Consider the following 25,590-nt stretch of genomic DNA (forward strand, 5'->3'; position numbering starts at 1 on the left):
TCTCTGAAAATGGTTTTTCACTATGTTTTTATACTTTTTGCAATTCTGGAGATAGCTAGTGGTGACAGTTGCACAACAAGGTGAATATACTTAATTGCACAGAACTACACTTAATGACTAAATTGGTAAATTTTATGTGTATTTACCACAGTTTTTATTTACTGACTAGTAGCCCGTTTGCACGAAGATTCGTGCAATAGACCTTCATTCACCTGGCTGCCTGCACCAATTTTCTGCCGGCACCGGGGACCCAGGCCTTGGCAGTGGCCACCGCCTTCTGCCTTCTTTCAGGGTCTGGGCTTGGCCCTGGGCGGTGGCCTTGGGCTCGGCTGCACCCAGCGTCCCTGCGACCCGATTGCAGGATCCGACCCCCAGTGGTCTCCTGCGATCGGCGCAGGCTCCCCGCTGGTGCCCAAGGCCGGGAAAGCCGCCCGAGGCTTTCCGGCCTTGGACTCCGCCACACCCCAACGTCCCTGCAACGGTTTCCTGGTGGGCGTGGTTGATGGGCGTGGCTTGGTTGGTGGGCGTGGCTTGGGCATAGCGAAGGTGCAGTCAATTTGCATATTTGTCTATTATAAGGTAAGATTTTTTTAAATGTTTTAATTGATTTCAGAGAGAGGAGCGGGGAGGGAGAGAGGGATAGAAACATCAGTGATGACAGGGAATGATTGATCAGCTGCCTCCTGCACGCCCCCTTCCTGGGCTTGTGCCCTGACCAGGAATAGAACCATGACTTCCTGGTTCATAGGTTGGTGCTCAACCCCTGAGCCACACACTCTGGGCTACCAATTTTTTAAAAAGGTTTGATAGTCTGATGGGCACAAGATCTCACATGTTCCTTGTTGTTGTTTGCTTTTTCCTGATCTTTTCCTACGCTAAGTGTCCGTTTATGGGTTTTTTCCCTCTGAATTTCCTGTTCATACATTTTTTTGCTCATTTTTCTATTGAGTTATCTTTTTCTTATCAATTCTTGGAAGTTCTTTTATCCATTTTGGATGCTAATCATTTGTTGGTTATGTATTGTTTACACATAAACAGTTTATAGATGTCTTTTCCATTTCTTTACTCATATCTTTTTGATAAGGAGAAGCTTTCCATGTAGTTGTTGAAGTAATTTTTTCTTTTTGTTATATACTTTTTGTGTCTTGTTTAAGGAATCTTTCTCAAGATAAGGGTATAACAATATTCACCTGTAAAGCTTTGCCTTTTAAATTTTGGTTTATAATTACTTGATATGATTTTCATGTTTGGTGTTAAGTAGGTATTCAGTTTTTTCCTCATGTAGGTAGCCATTTATTACACATTCCTTTTCGCTACAGGTCAGCCCTTACATACCAAGTTTACACACACACACATCTATTTCTGGGCCCCTCTGTGTGTCCTGCCAGCAGCTGTGTATGTGTCCCTGTAACACGCTATACCTGGAGCTTTATAATGAAGTTTCCTAGTTGAGCGTGGCTCTCTGCCCTTCTCTGCAGTTTTAGAATTAGTTCGTCAAGCTCCACAGTTGGATTGGATTGGAAATATCGGTGTACCTGACCCAAGTTTAGTCACTCCTGAAGCTGTGTAGGTACTGAAGCTTCCGAGAATCCAAGTCTGCATCTTATTATTTTAAAAGATAAAGTTTGTAATTAGTTCCCAATAAATCCAAAAACCTAAAATAATCTCCCCTCAATTATAAAGTCTTCCATATAAGTACTTTTGTAAGAATCATCTGGTATTTTCTGCATAATATGAAGCTTTTAAGACACCAATTTCTTAGCTATTTCACATTTAGTCATTAGTTGGTGTGTTTCTAGACAGAATGCAGTGAGGGGGCAGTATCAGCTATTCTACAGCGCTTTAAACAGAGAGTGTGATGTGAATAAACAGTGAGAAAGTACACTCAACATACATGATGGATGCAGATAATTCTTAGCTAATAACCAAGGCCATTTAAAACAATAATTTACTGATTGAGACTTGTGGGGTGACTCTCGCTGGGGAGTTGAGGTGTGTGGGCGGGACCTGGTGAAGGGGCTCAAGTCAGATCCCCAGAGGTGACGGACAGTTTTCCCTGCTTGGCTCCTGGGACTCCAGAAACACATGCTGTCAATCATCGGAAGCCTCAGATTAAGCAGTGACATTTTAAAATCTCAAAATGGCTGACTTCTGGGCTTCTCATTACTTGTGGTTATACAGTGTGAACGTAAGACGCGATCCTGCCAGGGGAACAGCGGAGATACGATTGCTGAGCGGACCAGACCGTCTCTCGGACACAGACGCACCGTAAATGTGCGCTCATTGCACATTCATTATGGCTTTTCCCATTTGGTAGTGACGTCTGCGTTTAAAAAGCACAAGTTGCAATAACATTCAAGTCGCAAAAACTCAGTGAGGAACATTGGATGTATCAGTGAATTGGGGAGTCACCGTCTGCAATATTTAGTCTTCTGTCTGCGACCCTGATTTTATTTCTCCATTTATTTAGATGGTATCATAATTTCTTTATAAAGCTATTTAGATAATAGGAATGCAGTTGATATTTATGTACTGCTCTTATTTTTCTGTAGATTCTCTTGAGGTTATACATACACTGTTTGGGAATAATGAAATTTTGTGGAATTTTCTTACTGTGTCAGTTATGGCTCCTAGGATATTGTTGGGTAAAGTGGCGATGATAAACATCTTTATTCTTATTTTCAAGGAAATCCCTCTACAGGTCCACTACTAGGCATGTTTGCTGTCTGTTTTTGGTGGACATTCTCTGTCAGATTAGAGGAGTTCCCCACAAGAGCCTGTAGATAATAGTTCAAAGGGTTAACAGTTTAGACTTTCTAGCCAGGTGCCTGAGTCCAGCTCTCAGTGTTACCGCCTGCTTACTGTGCGACCTCGGACAACCCCTTACCGTCTCTGCACCGGTTTTGTCAGCTGTGTAGTGGCGATCGTGGTCACTGTTACAGCCCGGCCGGCATGGCTCAGTGGTTGAGCATCAACCCAGGAGGTCACGGTTCGATTCCCGGTCAGGGCACATGTCTGGGTTGCGGGTTCATTGCGCAGGAGGCAGCCGGTCAGTGATTCTCTCTCATCATTGACGTTTCTATCTTTCTCTCCCTCTCCCTTCCTGTCTGAAATCAATAAAAGTCACTGTTTCGTTTGGTAGTTACAAAGTTTTGATGAGTTGATATTTGTAAAACACTTAAAATTGTGCCCAGCAGTTACTATTACAAACCCTCATTTGCTAAGAGACTATTTTTCTTTTGAAATAATGAACAGATCTGCTGAATTCTTATTTCTTTAACTGATGTCTGATAGTGTCATTGGATGTTGTTAGCACATTAATATTTGTTGAGCTTAATACAACGTCAGATTTATGCCATGATTAGAGTTAGAATGGCTTTAAGCCTGGGCCAGGGGCAGTTCCCAGGTTAGTTACATTTTTTCTGGATTGCCTGCGGAAACTGGTGCTGACCTGACCTTCCTCACCATCAGGCTTAGAAGCGTGTTGCAGTCATGATGGAGCCTGTTACCGAGTGCCAGGGAAGGGGTTTTCCCATGTAGTGCTGCTGCTTCGTGGTGTAGGTTTCTTTGTCTGCATTTTGGTGTTCCACTGACAGATGAGGGCCCATTTATAATTCCGACAGTAAGCGGGTAGTTACTAGATGAAGAAGCCATTTGGGGAGAATTTATCAACACAAGAAATTGTGCTTCTGGGGTAGTTTTTCGAAAACTCACTAATGTTAGATAGTCTGTGTAGGAACAAACTTGATCGAGTCATTTGTATACAACTGGGACTGCTGTTCTGACCTGCTAAAAAGCTCCAGATTGACAGTCCTTTTCATACTGCATTATCCAGCGTGGCTTTTAACTCCCAGAGAACTGTGTTCACAAATTGATGCCTTATTCCTTTGGGTTTGGTATAGAAGCATTAAATTGTACTAAAATATTCATATGTGAGTGCATTTAGCTGAAAGCAGTTGATGTTCTAGTCCCAAGAGGACCGAGAGCCGTGCCGTATGGACTGGCGTCCGCAGCTCCCTGAGCGGGGCGTGCTGCTTTGAGTGATGGCGTGGTGGTGGCCAGTCCTGCAGCGCGGCCCGCAAGGACCCGGAGCGGCTGCAGGCTGGTAAACGGGGTTTGGTACATGCGCTGGTTGTGCCGTAGTTAAGACTCATTTGCTAAAAATTAGTTGTATCTTTGACTTCTGATTTTATCTTTGATTCATTTTGATTAGATTGATTTATCTAAACATTTATTCCAGAGGACTATGTCAGTAAAATTTTGATACATTACCACTTTATATACAAAGTTAAAATTTGTAAGTTTGGAGAGTCTATTGAATTCTTTTACACATATAGTAATTTTGAAAGCATCCCAGTGATAGATATATTGACCTCTCTTGTCAATCCAGTTTAACAGCTGACATGAAACTCAGTAAGAGGAGACAGACACTCTCCGTTGTAGCTGCCTGGGTGTGGTACCTTGAAAGGAATAGAACTAGTCTAGATTTTTATTATTCTAACTGTATTTTGGTTCATATTAAAACTAACTTACTTTCTCGTGAATAGCTTCAGATATCATGCACATGAATGTCTGAGAACAGAAGACGTGAACTAGAAGGAGATGTTTATTCAGTGTAATTCCATCCCTTTGTTCACTGTAGGGTCCAGGATACGAGAACTAACATCTTGTACAAAAGAATACTTTAATAACTTAATGAAGTTCTTATAACTCTAGAAGGTGCTAAAAGGAAATCTTTCTGTAACTTAGGCTGAACTTCACAAATCTGCTTGGCTTTTTCCCCCCATAAACTTTATTTTTTAGAAGAGTTTTAGAGTTACAGAAAAATTGCAAAGATAGGACAGAGAATTCACATAGATCCTGTAGTACCTTTTCCCCTTATTGTTGTTGTCATTTTTTAAACATTGTATTAATAACATTTCATAATTGTCAAAAACACCAGATTCTAGAATTATGTTTTTTAAAGATGGAGAATTGTGTGAAGTTTTCTGACAGGGCTTTCTAACTTTCTAATGACTTTTTGATTGATGTGAAATCTAACAAAATATGTCATTTAGTCATTTTTAAGTGTACAATTCAGTGGCATTAATAACAGTCACACTGTTGTGCCACCATCATCACTATTCCCAAAATTTTTCGTCGCCCCAAACAGAGAAACTCCATACCCATTAAACAGTAGCTCCTCCTCCCTTCCACCCCAGTCCCTGGTCAGCCCTGTATGTCTCTGTGATTTTGCCTGAGCTGGTGGGTATTTCATAAAAGTGGAATCATACATTATTTGTCCTTTCGTGACTGTCTTATTCCTTTTAGCATGTTTTCGGATTTCATCTGTATTATACTGTGTGTAAGAACTTTATTCCTTTTTATGTCTGAATAATATTCCATAAACATTTTGTTTACTCATTTATTTGTTGACAGACACTTGGGTTGTTTTGTTTTCACCTTCTAACCATTGTCAATAATGCTGCTGTAAACATTCACATACAAGTATCTGTTTGAGTCCCTGTTTTCAGTTCTTTAGGTTCTACTGCTAGGAGTGGGGTTGCTGGGCCAAATAGTAATTCTATATTTAGCTTTTTGTTGTTGTTAATCCTCATCCTAGGATATTTTTTCCGTTGATTTTTAGAGAGAGTGGAAGGGAGGGGAAGAGACAGAGAGAAACATCTATGTGAGAGAGACACATTGCTGGTTGCCTCCCGCATGTGCCCTGACCAGAGCCAGCAATTGAGCCTACAACCGAGGCACGTGCCCTTGACCAGAATCGAACCTGAGCCACTTCAGTCTGCGGCCCGACACTCTACCCACTGAGCAGAAGGGGCTAGGGCTGTGCTTAGCTTTTTGAGGAACCTCCAAACTGTTTTTTTCGGGTTACTTTGTAGCTTTCATGAGCTCCTTGGCATAGAAGTTATCATAATTTTATTTTATTTTATTACTTATTTCTTTATTTTAAAGATATTTTTATTGATTTCAGAGAGGAAGGGAGAGGGATAGAGAGATAGAAACATCAATGATGCAAGAGAATCACTGATCGGCTGCCTCCTGCATGCCCCCTACTAGGGATGGAGCCCACAACCTGGGCATGTGCCCTTGACCAGAATCGAACCTGGGACCCTTCAGTCCGCAGGCTGATGCTCTAACCACTGAGCCAAGCCAGCTAGGGCTGATCATAATTTTAAATTAAACATCAAGAAAGGCTGTGCTTAAGCAGTGGCCTACTTTTCCTAGTAATTTTGGGAAGGGAGCAGCATGGTGAGTGAAGAGAGTACTTGGAAGCCGGTTCTGGTGAGCTGTTCCTGGGCCTTCGGTGTTTTTCTCATTGGTAAGTGTAGAGATGGCTTAGACGACCTCAGAGTTCCTTACTACGCCAGAATTCTATGCTGGTCTATACGATCTAGCATGTTCTAACTGACTTGGGAAACCGTAATGATAAAATATTTGATAGTCAAACTTTTTATTTAACCTGAAATGCAAAGCTTTGCACTAGTTTGGTTATATATCTTAAGTATTTTGGTGTCATTTACCCAAATAGTTCAATATAAATTAATCTGAATAATTTCAACAATCCTACCTAATAAAAGAGTAATATGCAAATTGACCGTACCTTCCCTATGCCCACCAGCCAATCAGAGCGAGTATGCAAATAAACCCAACCAAGATGGCTACAGCCACAGAGAGCAAGGTTTCCCCAGCAACGGAGGAAGCCAAGCTTTCCACCTGCCCTGGTCGGCCTAGGCCTCCACTCCAGGCTACAAAGTTTCAATTATAGAAGGTGAATTAACCCCAATTGAAATGGCTGCCGGCCACGGAGTGAGCAGGATGCTTGGCTCCACTCCAGGCTACAAAATTTCAATTGTAGAAAGTAACTAATTTCAGATAACAGGGCCTCTGCTTGGGTCGCCAGCGGGCATGGCTGGCCTGCAAACCACCACAGGCCCCTTGCTCAGGCCGCCCCATGCCCCAAGGGAACCCCCATCCTGATCTGGGACACTCTTCAAGGCAAACCAGCTGGCCCCACCCCTGTACCAGGCCTCTATCCTATCTAATAAAAGAGTAATATGCAGATTGACCATAACTCCAACACACAATATGGCTGCCCCCATGTGGTCAAAGATCCTGCCCCCATGTGGACACAAGATGGCCACCACAAGATGGTCAGCAGGGGAGGGCAGTTGAGAGGGACCCAGGCCTGCAAGGGAGGGCAGTTGAGAGGGACCCAGGCCTGCAAGGGAGGGCAGTTGGAGGCGATCAACCCTGCAGGGGAGGGCAGTTAGGGGTGACCAGGCCGGCAGAGGAGGGAAGTTGAGGGCAAACAGGCTGGCAGGGGAGCAGTTAGGCATCAATCAGGCTGGCAGTGGTGTGGTTAGGGGTGATCAGGCTGGCAGGCAGAAGCGGTTAGGGGCAATCAGGAAGGCAGGCAGGTGAGCAGTTGGGAGCCAGCAGTCCTGGATTGTGAGAGGGATGTCCGACTGCCCGGTGGGATTGGGCCTAAATGGGCAGTCAGACATCCCTCAAGGGGTCCCAGATTGGAGAGGGTGCAGGCTGGGCTGAGGGACACCTCCCCCCCCTCTGTGCACGAATTTCGTGCACCGGGCCTCTAGTGTATCTAATAATATACTTGGCTTTCTCTCATTCTAAGTGTACTTGGGGAATATTTTCCCACACTGAAAAATCTGTGAAATAATGTAGAAGCTCAAGTTAATACTAAGCACTTAATTGCAAAATAGTTCAATATTAAAAATTATACTTTACTGTAAAAAATTCTCTTAAGAAAACCTTATTTCAGGTCCTATGCACCCTATGTAATCAAAACCCATAATTCAAAAACAGTACTAAAAGGTGAAGAGCTGAAATTTCATGTTTTCTGAGTTACAGTTAAACTTTTGAGTTGTGAGCCACAATATAATGTCCGTGTTTTTTTAAAAGATCTTTTTAACTTTGTATTTGAGCGACTGGGTTATTAAGTTTACATTTCGGAAACAATAGTGAAGTAGAGCTGAAGCCTCTGAGCAGCCATCTGCTCTGGGCGTGCCCCCGGGGAGCTGGGGAGAGTGATCAGCAGGAAGAGGATGGAGACGCTCCTTCCCAGGGTGAGTTAGGTTTCAGAACGTGTCTGACTAACCCCGTCCCCATTCTCTGCCTAATGAGCACCACGCCTGGGGAGGCCCGTTCCGGAGAGCCCTCCGGGGCTGGGCCAGGACTGCGCCCTTCCCTTCCTTCGGAGTGTTCTCTGCCTCTGCCGCTGCCTCTGACTCCCATTAGCAGTCACTGGTGTGGGCTTCACTGACGGCCAGGGCAGAGGTCTCAGTCTGAAGTATTAGCCGGTTTTCAGTTCAGGGACAGGAATTAAAACGAGCATCCACCACAGTCAACAAGCAGTAATTTCCACGTCTTGCCTCTTCGAGTCCGTCTCCGTGACGGCCTTGTCGCTGGTGCGCGTGGGGGGGCCTGGGTAAGGAGTGTCCCGCTGACAGTGACCGGCAGAGAGAGGAGTCTGCAGGGTGGAGCGTGTGTCCCTGTCCAGCGTACGGAACCAGAGGTAATGGACCACTGGTGCCTTAGTAACGTGGGACAGCATCTAGGGTAGCTAGAATGGATGATACTTTTTATATATAAACCAGAGATTTTTCTCTAGAAAAACATATATTCTAGACTTTTAATAGACGAGTGACTTCAGTGAAAGCTACCAGTACTGTCACAATATGAGCTATTGTGGTATAGTAGAGAAAGGACTGATTTTAAAATAAAAAAACTTGGGTTAAGCATCCTGCCTTTTACTACGCGTATATATCCTTAGACAACTCACTCACCCTGCCTGAGGCTGTGCCTTCTCATCTATACAATGGGAATAACACCCATTCCTTTGAGTGGTTGTCATAATTGCTGTCATGTATATAAAGTGCAGTGTGGTTGCTGGCATCTCCGAGACAGCTCGTGTAACTGAGGACTAACGTGCCGGGGCCTGATGCGGCGGGGGCCAGACATGGCGGGGATCTCCCTTTACCGCGTCCCGCGCGGAAAGAGAGATGAACGAACCGGTTCTAAATGGAGGCGGCCAGGGATTGAGAAAATAATAGAAATAAAGAAAACAAGACGCAGAAATAGATTCATGAAGCTGGGAGCCTGGGTGGATCTCTCTGTGCCTGGCTGAGGCCACAGAACCGATCCAGACTGCAAAGCTGAGGCTTTATTTATAGTCAGGGGCAAACAAGGTAATTTACAATGTTGTTGTAAGTTTCACTTGTTTTGGCAGCACTTGCTGCCCCTCCCACAGCCCACTAGCTTCCCAGGAAGGATCTAGGGAGCAGTTACAGGATCAGGCTTAATTCTGCTGGGAGGGGTCTGCCTCCAAAGGAACTTGTTTGTGACCCTGCCACAGGTCAGTCCGAGGCTGAACCCTATAACCGCTTCCTACACTAACGTGCCGTCTTGAGTGCTGTCCTCGCCAGGAGCGCTGTTTGATGGATGGGACTGGCTTTGAGCTTCAGACCGAAGTGTGGGTCAGGGCCCTGTGGGTAAAGCTCAGGGCAGCGCAGGAAGGGCGCGCTGAGGAAAGAGCCGCAGCTCGCTGTGCTCTGCATTCTGGGGCCTCTTCCAGAAAGAAAAGGGACTTAAACACAGTTTGGCAAACATAAGAAACAATCTGTCCTTTTAAATGAGCAGCAAGATGAAATATAGCAATATTAATGCGCAGGAGACTTGCAGTAATTAGACAGTATAGTTAGGTTAATCTACTCCTCAAAAGACATTCATTATTTGCTGTAATAAATTCCATTTAACTCCTAACCTGGCAGTTGTCCTGTGTGTGTGTGTTATGTTTTAGCTGGAACAGTTGCTGTGGAAGGCTATGCCTCTGTAGTCTTCTGGGTAAGCAAGGTTGAGAGAGAGCTTGCCGTTTGTAAAAGTGTTGTCTAGTCTGAGATAGTGATAGGTGTTGTTTTTGAGAACAGAACATTGGATCTCTGAACTTCAGTTAGAATTGCTTATGATGTCTTTAAATTTTCATCTTCGAAGAAATGTCGTTTTTTGTATTCCTTCCCCAACTCTGTTTAGAAAGGGAGGCTGTTGGTAGAAATTTTAAACCTGATTTTTAAAGAGATGAAGCAATATTGGCTTGGCCTTTCTGCTCTTACAGATCCAGATTTAACCGCTCCACTCAAATTCATGTTTCATGTAAACAAAAAACTAAATGTTTAAATCTTTCTACTTTGTTTAAAGTAGAGCAGATTGAAGTTTCTGCAGGCAGAACACTGTCCCAATTCCAGAAAAGAGTCAGTGCATGAGTTTATATCATAAACTTGTGTAAATTTTACCTCTTACATATTTTTATATGACCATTTTAATGTCTTGATAATGTGTATCTGGGATACGTATCCCTGTGCAAAGATTGTGTTAGAATTTTATAAAGAAATTCACCCCACATTCCACCACCACTGTCTAGGAAGTTGGGCAGAAATTATAACTTTATAGCTTACCTTTAAAAAAATGCAAAAAAGGCCCTAGCCGGTTTGGCTTAGTGCAGTGGTCGGCAAACCACGGCTCGCGAGCCACATGCAACTCTTTGGCACCTTGAGTGTGGCTCAGTGTTAGAACCACTTCTTCAAAATAGACTCGCCCAGGCCAAAAACCGACTTCTGCACATGGGCCACGAAGTTTCAATCGCACTGTACGTGCGCGCCCACAGGTGGTATTTTGTGGAAGAGCCACACTCAAGGGGCCAAAGAGCCGCATGTGGCTCGCGAGCCGCGGTTTGCCGACCACTGGATTAGTGGATAGAGCGTCGGCCTGGGGACTGAAGGGTCCCGGGTTCGATTCCAATCAAGAGCAGGTACCTCGGTTGCAGGCTCCTCCCCGACCTGGTTGTGGGCTAGATCCCCAGTGAGGGGCGTGCAGGAGGCAGCCAATCAATGATTCTCTCTCATCGTTGATGTTTCTATCTCTCTCCCTCTCCCTTTCTCTCTGAAATCAATTTAAAAATTTTTTTTTAATTCAAAAAAGGAACCAACCGGAATCAATGACATTTTTCCAGTACATTATCCCAGGAGAACTGTCACGGTAATAAATTTCTTTGAGAGACTAATAGTTTAAACTACTCAAGTAAAGTGGAATTCATATGACGGGTGGCTGTCGTTACAACTTTTAGTGTAAGGTCCTGTGATCATTAAGTGACGCTGACAGCACTAACAGCACTCACTCTGTAGCATTCCGTGAGCGCTTGACACGCATGTTGTCATGTTATCATGTTATCATCACATCAGCTGCTCGTGTTTACCTCCTTCTCACACATGAGTTGAATCACCCTGAGAGGTTAAGTAACTCCCAAGAACGCAGATGGTGAGTGGAAGAGTCAGGACCTGAACCCTTTCTCTCTGACCTTCTTTGTTTAGTTACTAGAGGCCTGATGCATGGATTTGTGCACTGGTGGGGTCCCTCGGCCTGGCCTGTGGGGATCGGGCCGAAACTGGCTCTCCAACATCCCCGAGGGGTCCCGGATTGCAAGAGGGCGGTTCTTGGGTGATGCACCCCGGAATTGGGCTCCCTCCTCTCTGGTTCTGAGTGCATCACCTGAGAACCGCAGCTGCCAAGTGACTGCAGCTCAGCAGCTCTTGAGTTGAGTGTCCCCTGGTGGTCATTGCGCGTCATAGCTACCAGTTGGAGCGTCTGACTCCTGGTGGTCATTGCGTGTCATAGCTACTGGTCTGACGGTCGCTTAGGCTTTTATATATATAGATATAGATACTAGTGACTGAAGAAATGGTTTCTTACACTTGCTCATTTTCAAATTCCTTGAGTCGAGATCTTAGCTCACTAATTTTCTGTCATCCTAAGTGTTACTATTAAGTGCATCCCACATTTTCTGTTACATGGTCGTCATCCTTTATCCACAGACCCCCAGTGTGGTACCAAACCCTATATACATGGGACAGAAGTAGGTTTACAGTTGTTCATATAGAAAGTAATACAATCCTATGTAATAAAAGGCTAATATGCAAATCGACCAAACAGGGAAACAACCGGTTGCTATGACATACAGTGACCACTAGGGGGCAGATGCTCAATGCAGGAGCTGCCCCCTGGTGATCAGTGCACTCCCACAGGGGGAGCGCCGCTCAGCCAGAAGCCCTGAGTTGGGCTCATGGCTGGTGAGTGCAGCAGCAGTGGTGGGAGCCTCTCCTGCCTCCACGGCAGCGCTAAGGATGTCCAACTGCTGGGGAGCAGGCCTAAGCCGTCAGTCGGACATCCCCTGAGGGCTCCCGGACTGCGAGAGGGCACAGGCCAGGCTGAGGGACCCCCACCCCCAGTGCACAAATTTCGTGCACTGGGCCTCTAGTAATTAATATAATACCAGAATAAACTCTGTGGCCTGGCTGTCGCAGTTGGGGTGTTGTCCCGTACACCGAAAAAGTTATGGATTTGATCCCGGTTGTGGTGCATACGGGAGGCAACCGATCGATGTTTCTCTCTCACATCGATGTTTGTCTCTCTCCCCCCATCCTCTCTCTCTAAAATCAGTAAACATATCCTCAGATGAAGATAAACAATAGTAATAATTAACTGTTTCATGAACTCGAACTGTAAACCTACCTTTGCCCCACCCTGTACACGGTTCCCCCCGTACATACATACCTGTGATAAATTAGGCACAGTAAGATATTAATACATGAATCACTTTATTCACTTGAAATATATGGTATTAGAGTAGGAGTTGAGTAAGTTACCTTATAAAGATAACTCTACAAGTGGAGTTCTTACTAAAACAGAAAACGCAACTCAGGTACTGGTAAGCGGCTACTGAGATGAGAACTTGGATAGGTAAGTGTGTATGATCGTCAGGACAGTACATCATCTGAAGGTGTTTTGGAAACAGCGTGAGATTTCATCCCGGCCCTCAGCACTTGTGAATTAGAGGCGAAGGGGATTAGGACGTTCGGCTTCCAGGTGTAAAGTAAGGAAGTTATGGGGACGGCAAGCATAGCCGCTAACAGTGCCGTGACTGTGTGGCGATGGAAGGTCAGTGGGCTCGCCACGGCGCTCACGTTGTGAGGCACAGAGATGTGAATCGCTATGTTGTACACCTGAAGCTGATATAATATCGGATGTCAGCTACACTTTAATTTTTAAAATCTGGGAAATCTGTTTATTTCTGGAATTTTCCATTTAATGTTTTTGGACTGCAGTTGATTACAAGGGGGACACCTGTGTTCGCTCGCTCTCTTTTTTGTTTGTTTTTTTTTTTTTTGTATTTTGTTCCAGGTATTTAAAATTTTTAATTTATTGACTCAGATTATTTAGGTGCCCCCTTTTTTTTTTTTTGAGAAGTGTGAGTTTTTAAGAATATATTTTTTTCAGGTTCTAGAGTTTTAAGAAAAAATATAACTTATTAGAGAAAAAGTGTGGTAGTTTCTTTTCAGTGTAAGTTTGCTGTATTAGACAGTAGCGCTCGACCGCTCTTGGTGTTCTGTGATGGCGCAGCGCCCTGAACCTGTGCCTGCCGTGCTTGATCTTGCTGCGCCTGCTGGTCTACAGCGTGCGGCACTGCCGACCTCCGACCTCCGACCTCCGTGCTGGTTCTCGTTGAGCACGCCCTGTGCCCTGTGAGCGTCTTGTTCTGACCAGCACAGGCACGGGCTCGAGGCGTCCTGTCTCTCCTCTCCTTCCCACCAGGCTCCACCGGCCCCTGTGAGCGCACTCACCGCAGGCTCTCCCCCGCTCCTGCCCCTGCACCTCGGATCTGTGCTGTCTGGCAGCTCCCGTTAGGGGCGTGGGTAGTCTGAATAGGAATTGACTAAAATTAGTTTGACCTGCTTCTTTTTACGTTCATGAGGCTAGTAGAACAGTTAAAATTAAACGGGGCTCACATTACAGTGCATGTCTTCTGGATTTCACAGCGGTGTTGGGCAGAAGTCGCCGTGCAGGCAGACGACAGCTTTCCCTCATGCTTCCGCCCTGGCTCCCGGAGGGCAGGTCTGCACAAGGTCAGGGCGAGGCAGGGGTGAAGCTAGTACTCTCCTCTGAAGGACGCAGCCCAAACCCACGTCGCCGGCCAGAGAACACTCTGACCCCGTGGCTCCGCAGCCGGGTTGGGTTCCTCTAGCACACGCGTGTCAAACTCGCCGCCATGTGCTTGCTCTACTGGGATTCAGATTTCATTCCAGGCCCCTTCCCGCTTCTCAGACGTGTAGGCTTGTCCTCAAGCTGGACCAGTTCAACCTGCTTGGGAGCTTCCTTGGCCGGAGGACCGTGGCAGCAGGGGGGCCGGGACCGCTGCACAGGGGGTCCCGTGGCAGAGATGACAGAGCGGGCGTCCGCTTCCTGCCTTTAAAGGCCTCTGGCCCCTCAGGGTCGGGCTGCGCAAGGCCAGCGCTCAGTCACACTCCAGTGTCTCCTGGATTGTGTACAGGTTTTTATTGTCTTACTGGAGGCCCGGCGCACGAAACCCGTGCACGGGTACGGTCCCTCGGCCTGGCCTGCGATCAGGGCCATCTTCCCCAGCTGCCCGCAGCCGGCCCCACCCCCTGCCGCCACCCACCCCCAGTTCCCCGTTCGCCATCGGGTGATCAGTGCCTGACGGCCGGCCGGGGGAAGGGACCGAGAGTTATGTTCCCGCCCGCTCGCCGGCCCTGCCCCCGCCGCAGGTGGCCATCAGGCGATCGGAGCCTGCCGGCCGGGGGAAGAAACCAAGAGGTGGTCAGTGCGCCTCACAGTGACTGGCCCAGCGGCCATTCTGGTCGTTCTGCCGTTGGGGTCAATTTGCATATTACCCTTTTATTATATAGGCTTTATTAACCTTAGTGGTTAGACTGTGAGCATGAGTGAGTTGTCTTTTTACTACCTGGAAGGTACAGGAACAGTATCGACACCGTAAAGTCGCCGTTAACATTGCTTCTACTGAGGAAAGGACAGTGTTTGCACCCGGGGGATTCTGGCCGCCCTGCAAGCCTGCTGGTCCGTGCCACCGTTGGTGTGAATTAGGGGAAGCACCCCATTCTCAGGTTCTTCCTGCCATCTGTCGGGAAATCACTGTCCTACAAATGAAGATGTACGGATAGGAATCACGCTTCCCTCCAGAGTCCTTCCGTGTCCGCGCTGCTCAGCTCTGCACGGAGCTCTGAGGAACCGCACCTTAACTCGAGTGGCCGCCAGGGTCTCGGGAAGCTGGGCTCTAAGCTAAGGACAAGCCTCAGGAACCTGTGAGGTCGGATTCTCATAACTGAGCCTTTTCAGACCAGCACGCTGGGTCCCAGAGGCTAGAGAGCGGCCCAGTGACAGGTCTGTCAGGGCTGGGCCGGGGTTTAACCTGGGCAGCGAGGTTCCGGGCCTGGCCCGCAGCCGGTGTCAGGTGCTCCTGCAGCCTCTGTGGGACCACCCTGAGGGCAGCTCCGTCCCAGCCGCGGGGCAGACCGCGGCCCCTGTCTGTGGGCGGGTCTGCAGCTGCAGCCTTTGTCCAGTTTTGACAGAGGAGGAGGGTGTGTGCCTTGTTCTGCCGGCCCTGGTTTGTAGTGAAGTGCTGTCTATTTCAGAGTAACCCGGGCCTCTTGCTGCCCTGCCCGTTACTAACCCCCCGCCGCCCTCCCCCGCTGCCCCCGCCCCCGTCCTTGATTGAGAATGGCCGGCCGTGCTGCTGCAGCTGCTGTGGGCCTGGGCTCGCCCTCCTCCGGGTCCCCTCCTTCCTGAGGCCGCGGGGGCTTCAGTCTCTCCAGGACCACCCCTTCCTCTGTCCTGTTCCCTTCTTCATCTCACCACTTTTTAAACCCTTAACTGCTGTTCTCCCCCAACATGCCTCTCATTTCGCTCCAGATTATCTTTCTGACTCACTGTCTGATGTGGGGAAAGTGCCTCAGGGCAGGGGTGGCCTTAGTCCACGCAGAGTGCTGCGCAGCCTCCCGCGGAGGGCTCGGTGCAGCCTCCCGCGGAGGGCTCGGTGCAGCCTCCCGGGGAGGGTTCGGTGCAGCCTCCCGCGGAGGGCTCGGTGCAGCCTCCCGCGGAGGGCTCGGTGCGCACAGGATGGCCTTGGTCCTCAGAGAGCTGCGCAGCCTCCCTGGAGGGCTCGGTGCGCACGGCTGTCGTGTTGAAGTGCAGAAATGCCTCCTGAGCCATGAGAAGGCACCGACTTGTTCTCTCATCGCCTCCTTTCTGCCGGAGAGCCACAGTCGCAGGAAGCAGCCAGGACCCAGGACTCGTCTCAGCTGTGGCTCTAATGCTTTTGTATTGATCAGAAGCCCTTGTTTGCAGGCCGGTCAGTGAGGGCCTGGGCTCTGTGCTGCTGGTCAGGAAGGCCGGAAGGCCCTGGAGCCCTGTCTTGGCTGGTTTGGCCCAGAACCTGTTACTTCCTCCGGGCATGGTTAACGGCAACAAGCAGCATTCACTTCTTGGGGGGGTTAAGGAAATTTCATTTAGATTGTATTTATATGGACGTTTACTGTTGGAACGGATCAACAATGTCCTTAGTATTTCTGATGCACATGGAGAGGCTTTTTAAAAATATACTTTTTTATTGATTGGCTCCCCCGCCCCCGTACATCCCCCCACTGGGGATGGAGCCCACAACCCGGGCATGTGCCCTTGACCAGAATCAAACCCGGGACCCTTCAGTCCACAGGCTGACGCTCTACCCACTGAGCCCAACAGCTAGGCCTGGAGAGGCTTTGAAGACTTGCTGAGTTCTCATGTGGATGCGTGTGTCGGAAGGACTTGCAGAACTGTGACCCTTTCCCATGATGCTTTGCGAATATGCTTAGGAGAGGGTTAGTGAGACAGTTTCTTTATGTTAGAACTTGTTGGCCTGAACGGTTGCAAAACTCTGGGGGGTGAGGGCATATATGGGAGTGGGGTGGGGGGTGGCAATGGTAAGATATGTACACATATAATACCTTAATAAAAAAAATTGGAAAAAAAAAAAAAAAGAACTTGTTGGCCTGGGTGTCCTGAATGTAAGTGTATTTTGATTAACAACTTAACGAATGTCCTTTTACATAACATCCTATCTAATAAAAGGGTACTATGCAAATTAGCCATCACTGCGTCACAAAGATGGCAGCACCCAGTCCTCTCAGCTCCTCTGGAGTCCCCCAGTCCCGGGGGGGGGAGAGGGGTGGCCGCTAAGAGCAGGCAGTGTGAGCGGCCTGGCGGAATGCTTGCCAGGCCCCACAGAGAGCTACTGGCGCACGGATTCGTGTGCAGGGCTACTAGTAAGTACAGATTGATGATGCGGCCTCTCTCATTTCAGGAGCTGTATATCGCTGTGGGAATCTCTGGAGCCATCCAACATTTAGCTGGGATGAAAGACAGCAAGGTAAGGACACAGCAGTAGTGCTGAGTGGATAAACCTTCCTGTTTGTGAAATTTGATCTCACGGCGCGTGATGTTCAGCCGTTCGTAGACCTGGGACCTGAGGGTGCAGGAGAGGCAGCGCCGTGCCTGGAAAAAGGCTGACCCGCTCCCGCTCCGCGCCGGCCGACCTCAGGGCGTCCCGTGTGCACTCAGCTCCTTGCCTGCCCAGTGCACGTGCTGAGGTTCCTTTCGGCTCTGACTGCCTGTGGGTGGAGAATGTGGGGTGGAAACAACTCGATGCGGTTCTGACCCCGCATCTGCTTCACCCTGGTTCCCTGAGTCCCCCCTACATTAGAAAGGCCCCTCTTCTTGGGTTGTGACGGACACATTTTGAGTTGGAGGGTCTTCATACTGCAGTCATTTTAAAATACAGTGCACAGAGGGAACCCTGATTCCCACTGGCTGCGGGGCATTCTGGGAGGCCTGTGCCGCGGCTCTGGGAGCGTCTGTCAGAGCATGGACATCGGTCCCTGCGTCCCAGTGTCCAGTCTGAACTAGGAACTGAGTCTGTCATGACGTCAGAGATGCTTCTGGCACTCCGGCTTTTATCCGTTCGGATGGAAGTTGGATGTAAAAGGTAATAAAACTTGAACTTCTGCCTCGGAAGGACACACGCACCACCTCCTGTAACTAAACACACTGCCTCAAACCAGCCGATTTTACGGAGTTCTGGAACGGCAGTGCCAGCGGGGAACGCTTGTGGCTGCGTTAAGGGAACACTCCACCACCAGCAGCCGTGAACCCTGCTTTAGCTGGGCCAGCCCGGCCAGCCCCAGAGCCCTGCTCCTCGAAAGTAAGACTGCCTGCCCCGCTGGTCCTGGTGGAAGTGCCCGCTCCATGGCAACAGGGCTGGGTTGGGTGGGAGGTGGACTAGAGGGTACCCGCCCCAGCAAAAAGGGAGCAACGGGAGTGAGGGGACCAGTGTGGGGACAATCCACAGCAGTAAACTTGAGCCAAGACGTCGCCTGTCCACGCAGTCGGCAGATGTTTATTCAGCGCCTACCTGCCCGGCATGCTGGGTGCTCAGCGGAGAAAGACACAGCCCTGTCATCACGGTCTGCCGTGGGGACACGACAGTCTGGTTGTCATTTTGGTTAAGCTCTGGCACGGACTTCCGAGTGATTGGCTTAGATCTGACAGTTGCTTTCATAAGTCTGATAGCTGCAGTTTAATTAGCATTGTGACTTAGTTGAAAGAATATGAGATGTGTTATTATATCAAACGAATCAATGTAAGGAAAGCACTTTGAACAATATGCGTATTGAGATGGCTGAATGCAATCTGTGCTTTTAAAACGAAGGAAGAAGAGCATGCATTTGTAAGGACATAGAAAGCTCTAGGGTGAAAGCAGATTTTGTCATCGTGTGTACAGTTGGTAATTCAGGAATGTTGTTTTAGTAATCCGAAAAACTAACCAGCCCAAATCGTTTTTCTTAAATATTTCTGTGGTTCCTTGCCCAGTTATGTGCTGTTTCTTTAAAAGTAACTTTGAGCCCTAGCTGGTGTTGCTCAGTGGATAGAGCGTCGGCCTGTGGGCTGAAGGGTCCCGAGTTCGATTCCAGTCAGGGCACGTGCCCGGGTTGCGGGCTCGATCCACAGTAGCGGGTGTGCAGGAGGCAGCTGATCCATGGTTCTCTCTCATCATGGATGTTTCTATCTCTCCCTCTTCTTTCCTCTCTGAAATCAATTTAAAAAAATATTTTAGAAAAAGTAACTTTGCTATAGAGGGATGAAAAGCTCTCAGATGATTGAACTGCAGGTGCTTGGCGAGGAAAAGGGTTTCCCAGCGTTCGGTCAACACGCCTCGGCCGGTGCAGGGCACAGGCTCTGCCCGGAAGAGACGCTCCACCCAGACCGGAGCCTGTGCCTCAGGGCGTTTGTCCTGTGACTTTGGATTTGAGGCTCAGAGGGGAGCCCGGGTTTACGTCTCTGCCCCCCGTCTTTCCTGTGGCTGTTCCTCTGGGCGTGGTTTCCCGGACTAACTGAGCTCCAGCTCCGGCGTCCCAGGGGATGATGAATGACCTGTCGCTCTGGGGCTCCTCAGGGCCTGGAATGACCTGTCGTGTGGCCGGTGTAAGTCAGACTATAAAGTCCTGTGCGTTTGGCATTGGGGAAGGGAACATAGAACTCTCCGTTTACGTGGTCTATTTTCTCGACAAAGAACTAACTTGTTTCTTTTCACAGACCATTGTGGCCATTAACAAAGACCCAGAAGCTCCAATCTTCCAAGTGGCAGATTACGGGATAGTCGCCGATCTCTTCAAGGTGAGCTGGCGCTGAGCATGGTGCTGCCATCGAGCACCTCTGAGCTGCTCAGGGAGACATTGTGTGTCTGTGTGTCTGTGTGTCTGTCTGTGTGTGGGTATGGCCATGTACGGACATAATTTTGAACTGCTTCAGGTGAAGTCCCAATAAACACGTGACGCTTACACAGGGCATGGTGATTTTCCCTTTAAGAAGTCTGTAATGTCTTTATAATACCCATCTGGGTCTCGGCGTCTCGTGAGCCTGCAGCCCTGTCTGGCAGGTCCTGCAAAGACACTCGCATCAGCGCCCGGGGAATCGGCCACCGCCTCCCGGGAGAGCGGGCGCTCCAGTCCAGCCTCCGTCCCCAAAGTACGCGCTGCGAGCTGTGCTGAGTTCAGGCCGCCCCTCCCGACGTGACGAGTGGGGGCGGGGACACGACTTCCCACGGTCACACTCTTCGCTTTTGAGTGTCCTTTCTCCTCTGCTGCTCCTCCACGTCGGTCCTCCCGTGAGGGAGTGGCTTCGGTGCTGGGGAGCGCCTGGCTCGCGGGGCCGCACTGGGAGGCTGGTTTGCGTGGCCTGGCCCCTCTGTGCCTCAGGGCCTGCCTGCCAGCTTCCCGTCACCGTGTGCGGAGATCGCTCGCAGGACGGTGGCTCTGGGGGGAGATCCAGCGGGGAGGGGGTTTGCTGGGAGCTGCTGGGCCTGTGACGAGCCTGCGGCCGAGGGCAGAGCTGGCTGGTCCGCCAGCAAGAGGTGGGCCCCGGCCGGCTGGGCCCGCACTGGTGCTCCCCGTGCACTGAGCGCTCTGCACTCCGAGGTGGGTGTCCCGCAGGGGAGGAGGGGCCCTCGCTGCTCAGCGGTGCCCCGGAAGCCCTCCTGCCCAGAAAGGGCTGAGGGTCTCTCTCTCCACCCACATCTTTTCTGTCAGGTCCGCCCTAGGCTGCCCCGCACAGCGCGCTCCCGGCCCGGCCCGGGGGCAGTGGGCGGAGTGGCCAGCTCCGTGGTCAGCTCCGTGGGGAGCCGGCCTTCCAGAGGCTCAGACAAGCCCTTCAGGGGAAGCACGTGGGCAGTCTCCTTAGTGAACTTGGTACGATCACATGACTCCCGCCTAGTGGGAGGCAGCTCTGCTGAATGATTGGGGGGCTCCTCGCCGGGGGTGCAGCTGGATGTCTGCGCCATGGCGGGCGGTCCCTGGCAGCCTGGGGAAGGCTGTGTACCCGGCGGCTGTGGGTGACGGCCCCCCGCAGCCCCTCAGGCAGCTCCGCGCTGAAGCTCCCGCTGCAGCCCTGAGCTGGGGAGACTCAGGGTTAGTAAAGAGCCCTCCCAACCCGGGCGCCTGCCCTCCCTGCCCCTCCCGTCCTGCGGGGCCTGGTGCTGACAGTGGTGCCCTCAGCGGTCAGCGCGGCTCGTTTCTGTGCGCCGCGGAGCAGGGCGTGCTTGTGACGAACGGTGAGCGCTGGACAGACGGGAGAACAGGCCGAGGAGGCTGGCAGGAGGCACGGCTGAGCGAGACTTGGTGTGGCCTGGGAAGGGAAGGCAGGCGTGCGGGGTGCCGGGGCGGGGGGGTGCCGGGAGCTGGCCCTTGGGCTCCTGTTTCCTGAGGCGCTTTTCTGATGCGCCAGAAAGCTCCAAGGCAGCGCGTGGGCTCTTGGCCCTGCAGCCGTGTGTGTGTGTGTGTGTGTACGCGCGTGTGCGTGTGCGCGCGCAGGGTCTCTCCCGGGTGGGAGGAGAGGCTGGAGGAGGGCAGCGCTCCCGGCGGGGGGCGGGGTGGCACCGGGCACAGGAGGGCTTCCGCTCTTCCCGTGGCCTCCGAGGGTTTCCTGAGGAGTGGGACCAGGTCACAGTGAGGCTCAAGTGGCCTCATTACTTTTCTTCTTAATTCGCAGGTAGTTCCTGAAATGACTGAGCTATTAAAGAAAAAATGAGCCATGATCGTGTGTGAAGAAGAAGAATTATGAGTATTCCGCTGAAATCGTAGATATTCACGGCTATTATAACAATCATTGGAAAGCTGCATTTCATAACTTGGGGGAAAATTCTAACAGGTGCCAGAATGCTTTTTTATGGGGGTATTATGTTTCTTTTTAACTGTGGTTCCAAACAATTATTTTTGAAATTTTCTAATTCTGTAATAAAATATAATAAAGTCTTTCCACAGCTTTAAAACTACTACCAGAAATATCCTCGCTTCGTCAAGAGAGAGAGAAGGCTGAAGAAAGGTGGTAAAAATTCATTTTTCTCTTTGCCTGACTTGTTCACCGAGGGCTGTGTCTGTGAACGTGAGTGTTGCCGCCATCCTAACCCTCCGGACCTCGCTGCTGAGAGAGGGAACGGGATGGGCAAATTGGGAGTTAAAGCACAGCCACACGGCGCGGCTGTCATCTTAAGCCTCTGTCTGCGGAAGTCCCGGCCCCGACTGGCACCTGGCCCTGCGGGAGGTGCTCGCCGGTGAAGTTGGATTGTTTCTGTTTGGTGTGAGGTTTTGTCAGCTTGTAGGGCTGTGTGTCTGTAAAGGAGGGGAGTGGGGAAGGAGGGGCTGCTTTCTGACAGGAGGCAGGTGGGGGCTATAAACGAGAGGCCCAGTGCACGAAATATGAAATTGGTGCGGGGTGTGGGGGAGGGGGTGTCCCTCAGCCCGGCCTGCGCCCTCTCGCAATCCGGGACCCCTCGGGTAGGGTCCCTAGGCCTGGCTGGCGATCAGGGCCTATCGGGGCTGTCCTTGCCCGGCTGCCGGCAGCTGGCCCTGCCCTGCCGCTGCCACTGCTTGCCATCTGCGCTGCCCACCACCACCACCGGTCACCTCCCTCTGCAGGCGACAGGCGTGAGGTGCGATCGCTTGGCTGGCCTGGGCCTCCCTCTGCAGGGCGATCGCTGGCCAGACCCGCACACCTGCCACAGCGTCGCTGGCTGGTGGCCTGGGCCTCCCTCTGTTGCCACCGGCTGGGTAGCCTGGGCCTCCCCCTGTGGGGCAATCGATCACGTGGTGATCGATCACGGGGCTCCGGGATGGATTGACTGGCAGAGGGAGGCCCCGCCCACCTGGCCAGGGCTCCACAATCGATCACCATGCCGTAGGTGGCCTGGGCATCCCTCTTAGGGGCCATCCCGGAGGCACCCCTACCCCCACCCCCTGATCGATCGCCTTGCTGGCCAGTGGCCTGGGCCTCCCTCTGCAGGGCGATCATGGGGCGGGGCCCCCCGACCAATCACATCACACCGCCTTGGCTGGCCTGGCGCCAGTGTGTGTCCGAGTGTGGTCGTCTGGTCCGGACGGTCATTCTGCTGTTCGGTCGTTCGGTCGACTTGCATATTACGCTTTTATTATAGAGTATGTTTAAAATCACATGCAGAGAATGCTCTGGCTGTCCTGCGGCCTCCTGATGGCCTCCTTTGAGCTCTCAGAAGGCAGTGGGTGGGAGTCGCCACAGGCATGGCTGAGGTCGAGTGTCACAGGAGCCGGACGCTGTGTGCGTGCAGCCCCAGGACAGGCTGCCCCTGCAGGGAGGCATGGACAGGTGTCCAGGGCCGTAGGAAGTAAGGGGTGGCAGCTGCCACCTTGAGGCAGGTGCGCACAGTTACGGGGTTAACAGGACCAGGGGACCAGTGACACGTGAGGGGTGGAGGGGCCGCCGAGAGCTGGTTTGTGTCCTGATCGCTCGCTGTGAAACACTGTACAAGTTCAGTGTCTCTGGCATCTCCGCCTCCTGGTAACGAGGCAGGAGTGCGTGCGTGTTCCCGCCTCCCTCCTGCAACAGGAGCCACTGGCGTTCCCGAGGAAGGCCGCGAGGAGGGGCCGCGACCGACCTAGGGGGACCCTCACCCGGCGGAGTGTGCAGGATCGGGAGGGAGGAGGGGAGTGACTCGGAGGCTTGGCAGGAACCTTGTGGACTGGGCCTGGGCCTGGATGGGTTTGGCTGAAAGCTCTTTGGCTGCAGACTGGGTCCCGGGAGGCCGGAAATGGTCCAGAGCTGGGGCGAGGCTGGCCGAGGGGGGCCCTTCCCCCAGGCTCGGGGAGCGTGCCGCGCCTGGGCGTGTGCCGGGCGTGGAACCGGCTGTAAGTGCTCCTGCTCTTTCCGGGAGGGAGGCCGGCTGCCTGGGTGCTCTCTCCCCTGAAGGGCTGTTTGATCTGCATAAGCGTGTGCTTAAGAGGCTGGGAAATCAGAGGACGTAGATTATAGCAGATGGATCTGGCTCGCTCAAGGCGACCTCCCTGAGAACCTTCTAGAAAGCTGCTGGGGTGAAATACTGCCACACTTAGTATATGCCTGGGCTTAAAAAAACATTTTGTGGGAAGCCCAAATGAAGAAGAGTTGCTGATAATCCTTGGTTTATAAAGTAATTTTATTTCAAGTACGTCCGAGGTGGAAAGGGTAGGAACCTGTGAGAGATCAGACTCTCGGGAGAAAAGGTGATTTGCCTCCGTCCCAAAGCAGGTGGTAGAACTGGAACACAAACCACAGCTTTTGGCCGGTGTTATCACGGAGACCCTGCTGGTGCGTCCCGTCTCTAATGCAGCGGCCCGGTGCGTGTCATCACCCCTCCGTTCTGAGCGGTGACGGACAGGATGCAGCCAGGGAGATAGGTCTTCCGCCGCCCCGTCCCCCCATCTTCCAGCTTCTGCAGGCCTCATGCTCTGGTTGTCAGGAGAAGCAGGGCCGTGGGGGGGGGGGGGGGGTTACTGGCAGGGAAGCTGGCGTTTCCTTTCTGTGGGGCTTGCATTGGGGCGCGTCAGGCCCCGGTGAGGCTCACTTGTCCGGCTTCACCAGCTCTGCCTCCTGCCTGGTGCCGTGGTGACTGGCAGGGCCGGGGCCTGGGTCCCAGAGAGGGCTGAGCGCGGAGCAGGCTGGTCACCAGGACCCGTGGGTTCTGGTCCGGTTCTCATTGTCTCCGTTTACACACCACGGTCCTCGCGTGTGAAATGGCAGATGGAACTTGGTTCTCGCAGGACGTCCTCTAGCTTTACCTGTGGACACATGCTGGCAGGTGGGTGGCGATCCTCTGAGAGCTTCATGCCCCGGCTCTGCGCTGAGCCCTTACAGACCCCGGCCCGGTTCCCCAGCCAGCAGTGCTGCCCCGGCCGGTCCCCTCTCACCGCACGCCAGGCCCCACGTCCCTCCTGGGGAGGACAGGGAGGCACCGAATCCGGCCTGGCTGGGCCCGGCGCCGCGGAGGAGCGCGAGGAGAAGCCGAGCTGATTCCGAAGGGGCGGCAACGCCAGCGGGAGGAAGTGTGTCCCGCGCAGCAGGCAGGTGGACAGGTCAGCAGCACCAGGACCACGGGGCGCGGGGCCCCCCCAGTCCGGGCCTGGCCTCCCTGTCTGGGCCACGTGCCGGGGAAGACACGCTGAGCTGGTCCGCACACTGGCTGTGCCTCGTGGCCCCGCACCCCTTCTTCACACGGGAGGTGGAGGGGCCCCGCCTGGCTAGGAGGCCTGAGCTCTTGTGACAGGTAGTCACAGGCACTGGGGAGTCTGCGCCTTCTTCCCAGGGCCAGCGTCCTGCCTGATCCCGGCGGGGAGGAGGGGGGAGGGGCCAGAGAGCAAGCCAGGAGCAGGGCTGGGCCCAGCGTGAGGTGCCTGGGCACCGACGCACCCTCAGGCACAGCAGCACGTGAGGGGGAGGCCCACACCCTCCGCCCGAAATGTCCTCCGAGACCCGGGCTGGGCTGCGCCGCCCGAGCCGTTGTGGGCGCCCTGGTGACGGTGCGGCCCTGCTCTCGCCCCCCCTTCAGAGATGAGCACGTGGCACCACGTGGGCTGGGGCAGCACCGGCCTGAGGGACTCGGTCTGGAGGCCAAGGTTGGTGCTAGAGGCCTTGGCCCTGGGCACTCGGGAAGGCAGGCTGGGGCCGGGGCTGGCCACCAGCACTGCCGGCTCCGAGCCGTGCCCCTGCTGCCGGGGTTGGCATGCCAGGGGGCACCCTGGCCACAGGAGTGGCTCCTGTTCAGCTCCGGGCTGAGGCTGGGCAGGGAGGGGGCCCTGCTGGAGGGCCCACAGGGCGGGCGGCTGCGGGAGG

At 51.9% G+C, this 25,590-nt stretch overlaps 1 protein-coding gene across 1 annotated transcript in view; it reads left to right on the top strand.

The window, feature by feature from the left end:
- ETFA (electron transfer flavoprotein subunit alpha) overlaps nucleotides 1-21,822 on the top strand; it is a 45,956-nt gene extending 24,134 nt beyond the window's left edge. Inside the window, exons 10-12 of the mRNA XM_054713400.1 lie at nucleotides 17,225-17,290; nucleotides 19,513-19,593; nucleotides 21,463-21,822. Coding sequence (XP_054569375.1) covers nucleotides 17,225-17,290; nucleotides 19,513-19,593; nucleotides 21,463-21,501 — 186 coding nt within the window. The 3' untranslated portion in view covers nucleotides 21,502-21,822. The remainder of the gene's footprint in view (nucleotides 1-17,224; nucleotides 17,291-19,512; nucleotides 19,594-21,462) is intronic.
- The last annotated feature ends 3,768 nt before the right edge of the window (nucleotides 21,823-25,590 follow it).

The sequence above is a fragment of the Eptesicus fuscus genome, chromosome 25 (genome assembly GCF_027574615.1).
Source record: "Eptesicus fuscus isolate TK198812 chromosome 25, DD_ASM_mEF_20220401, whole genome shotgun sequence".
In the NCBI taxonomy this organism is placed as follows: Eukaryota; Metazoa; Chordata; class Mammalia; order Chiroptera; family Vespertilionidae; genus Eptesicus; species Eptesicus fuscus.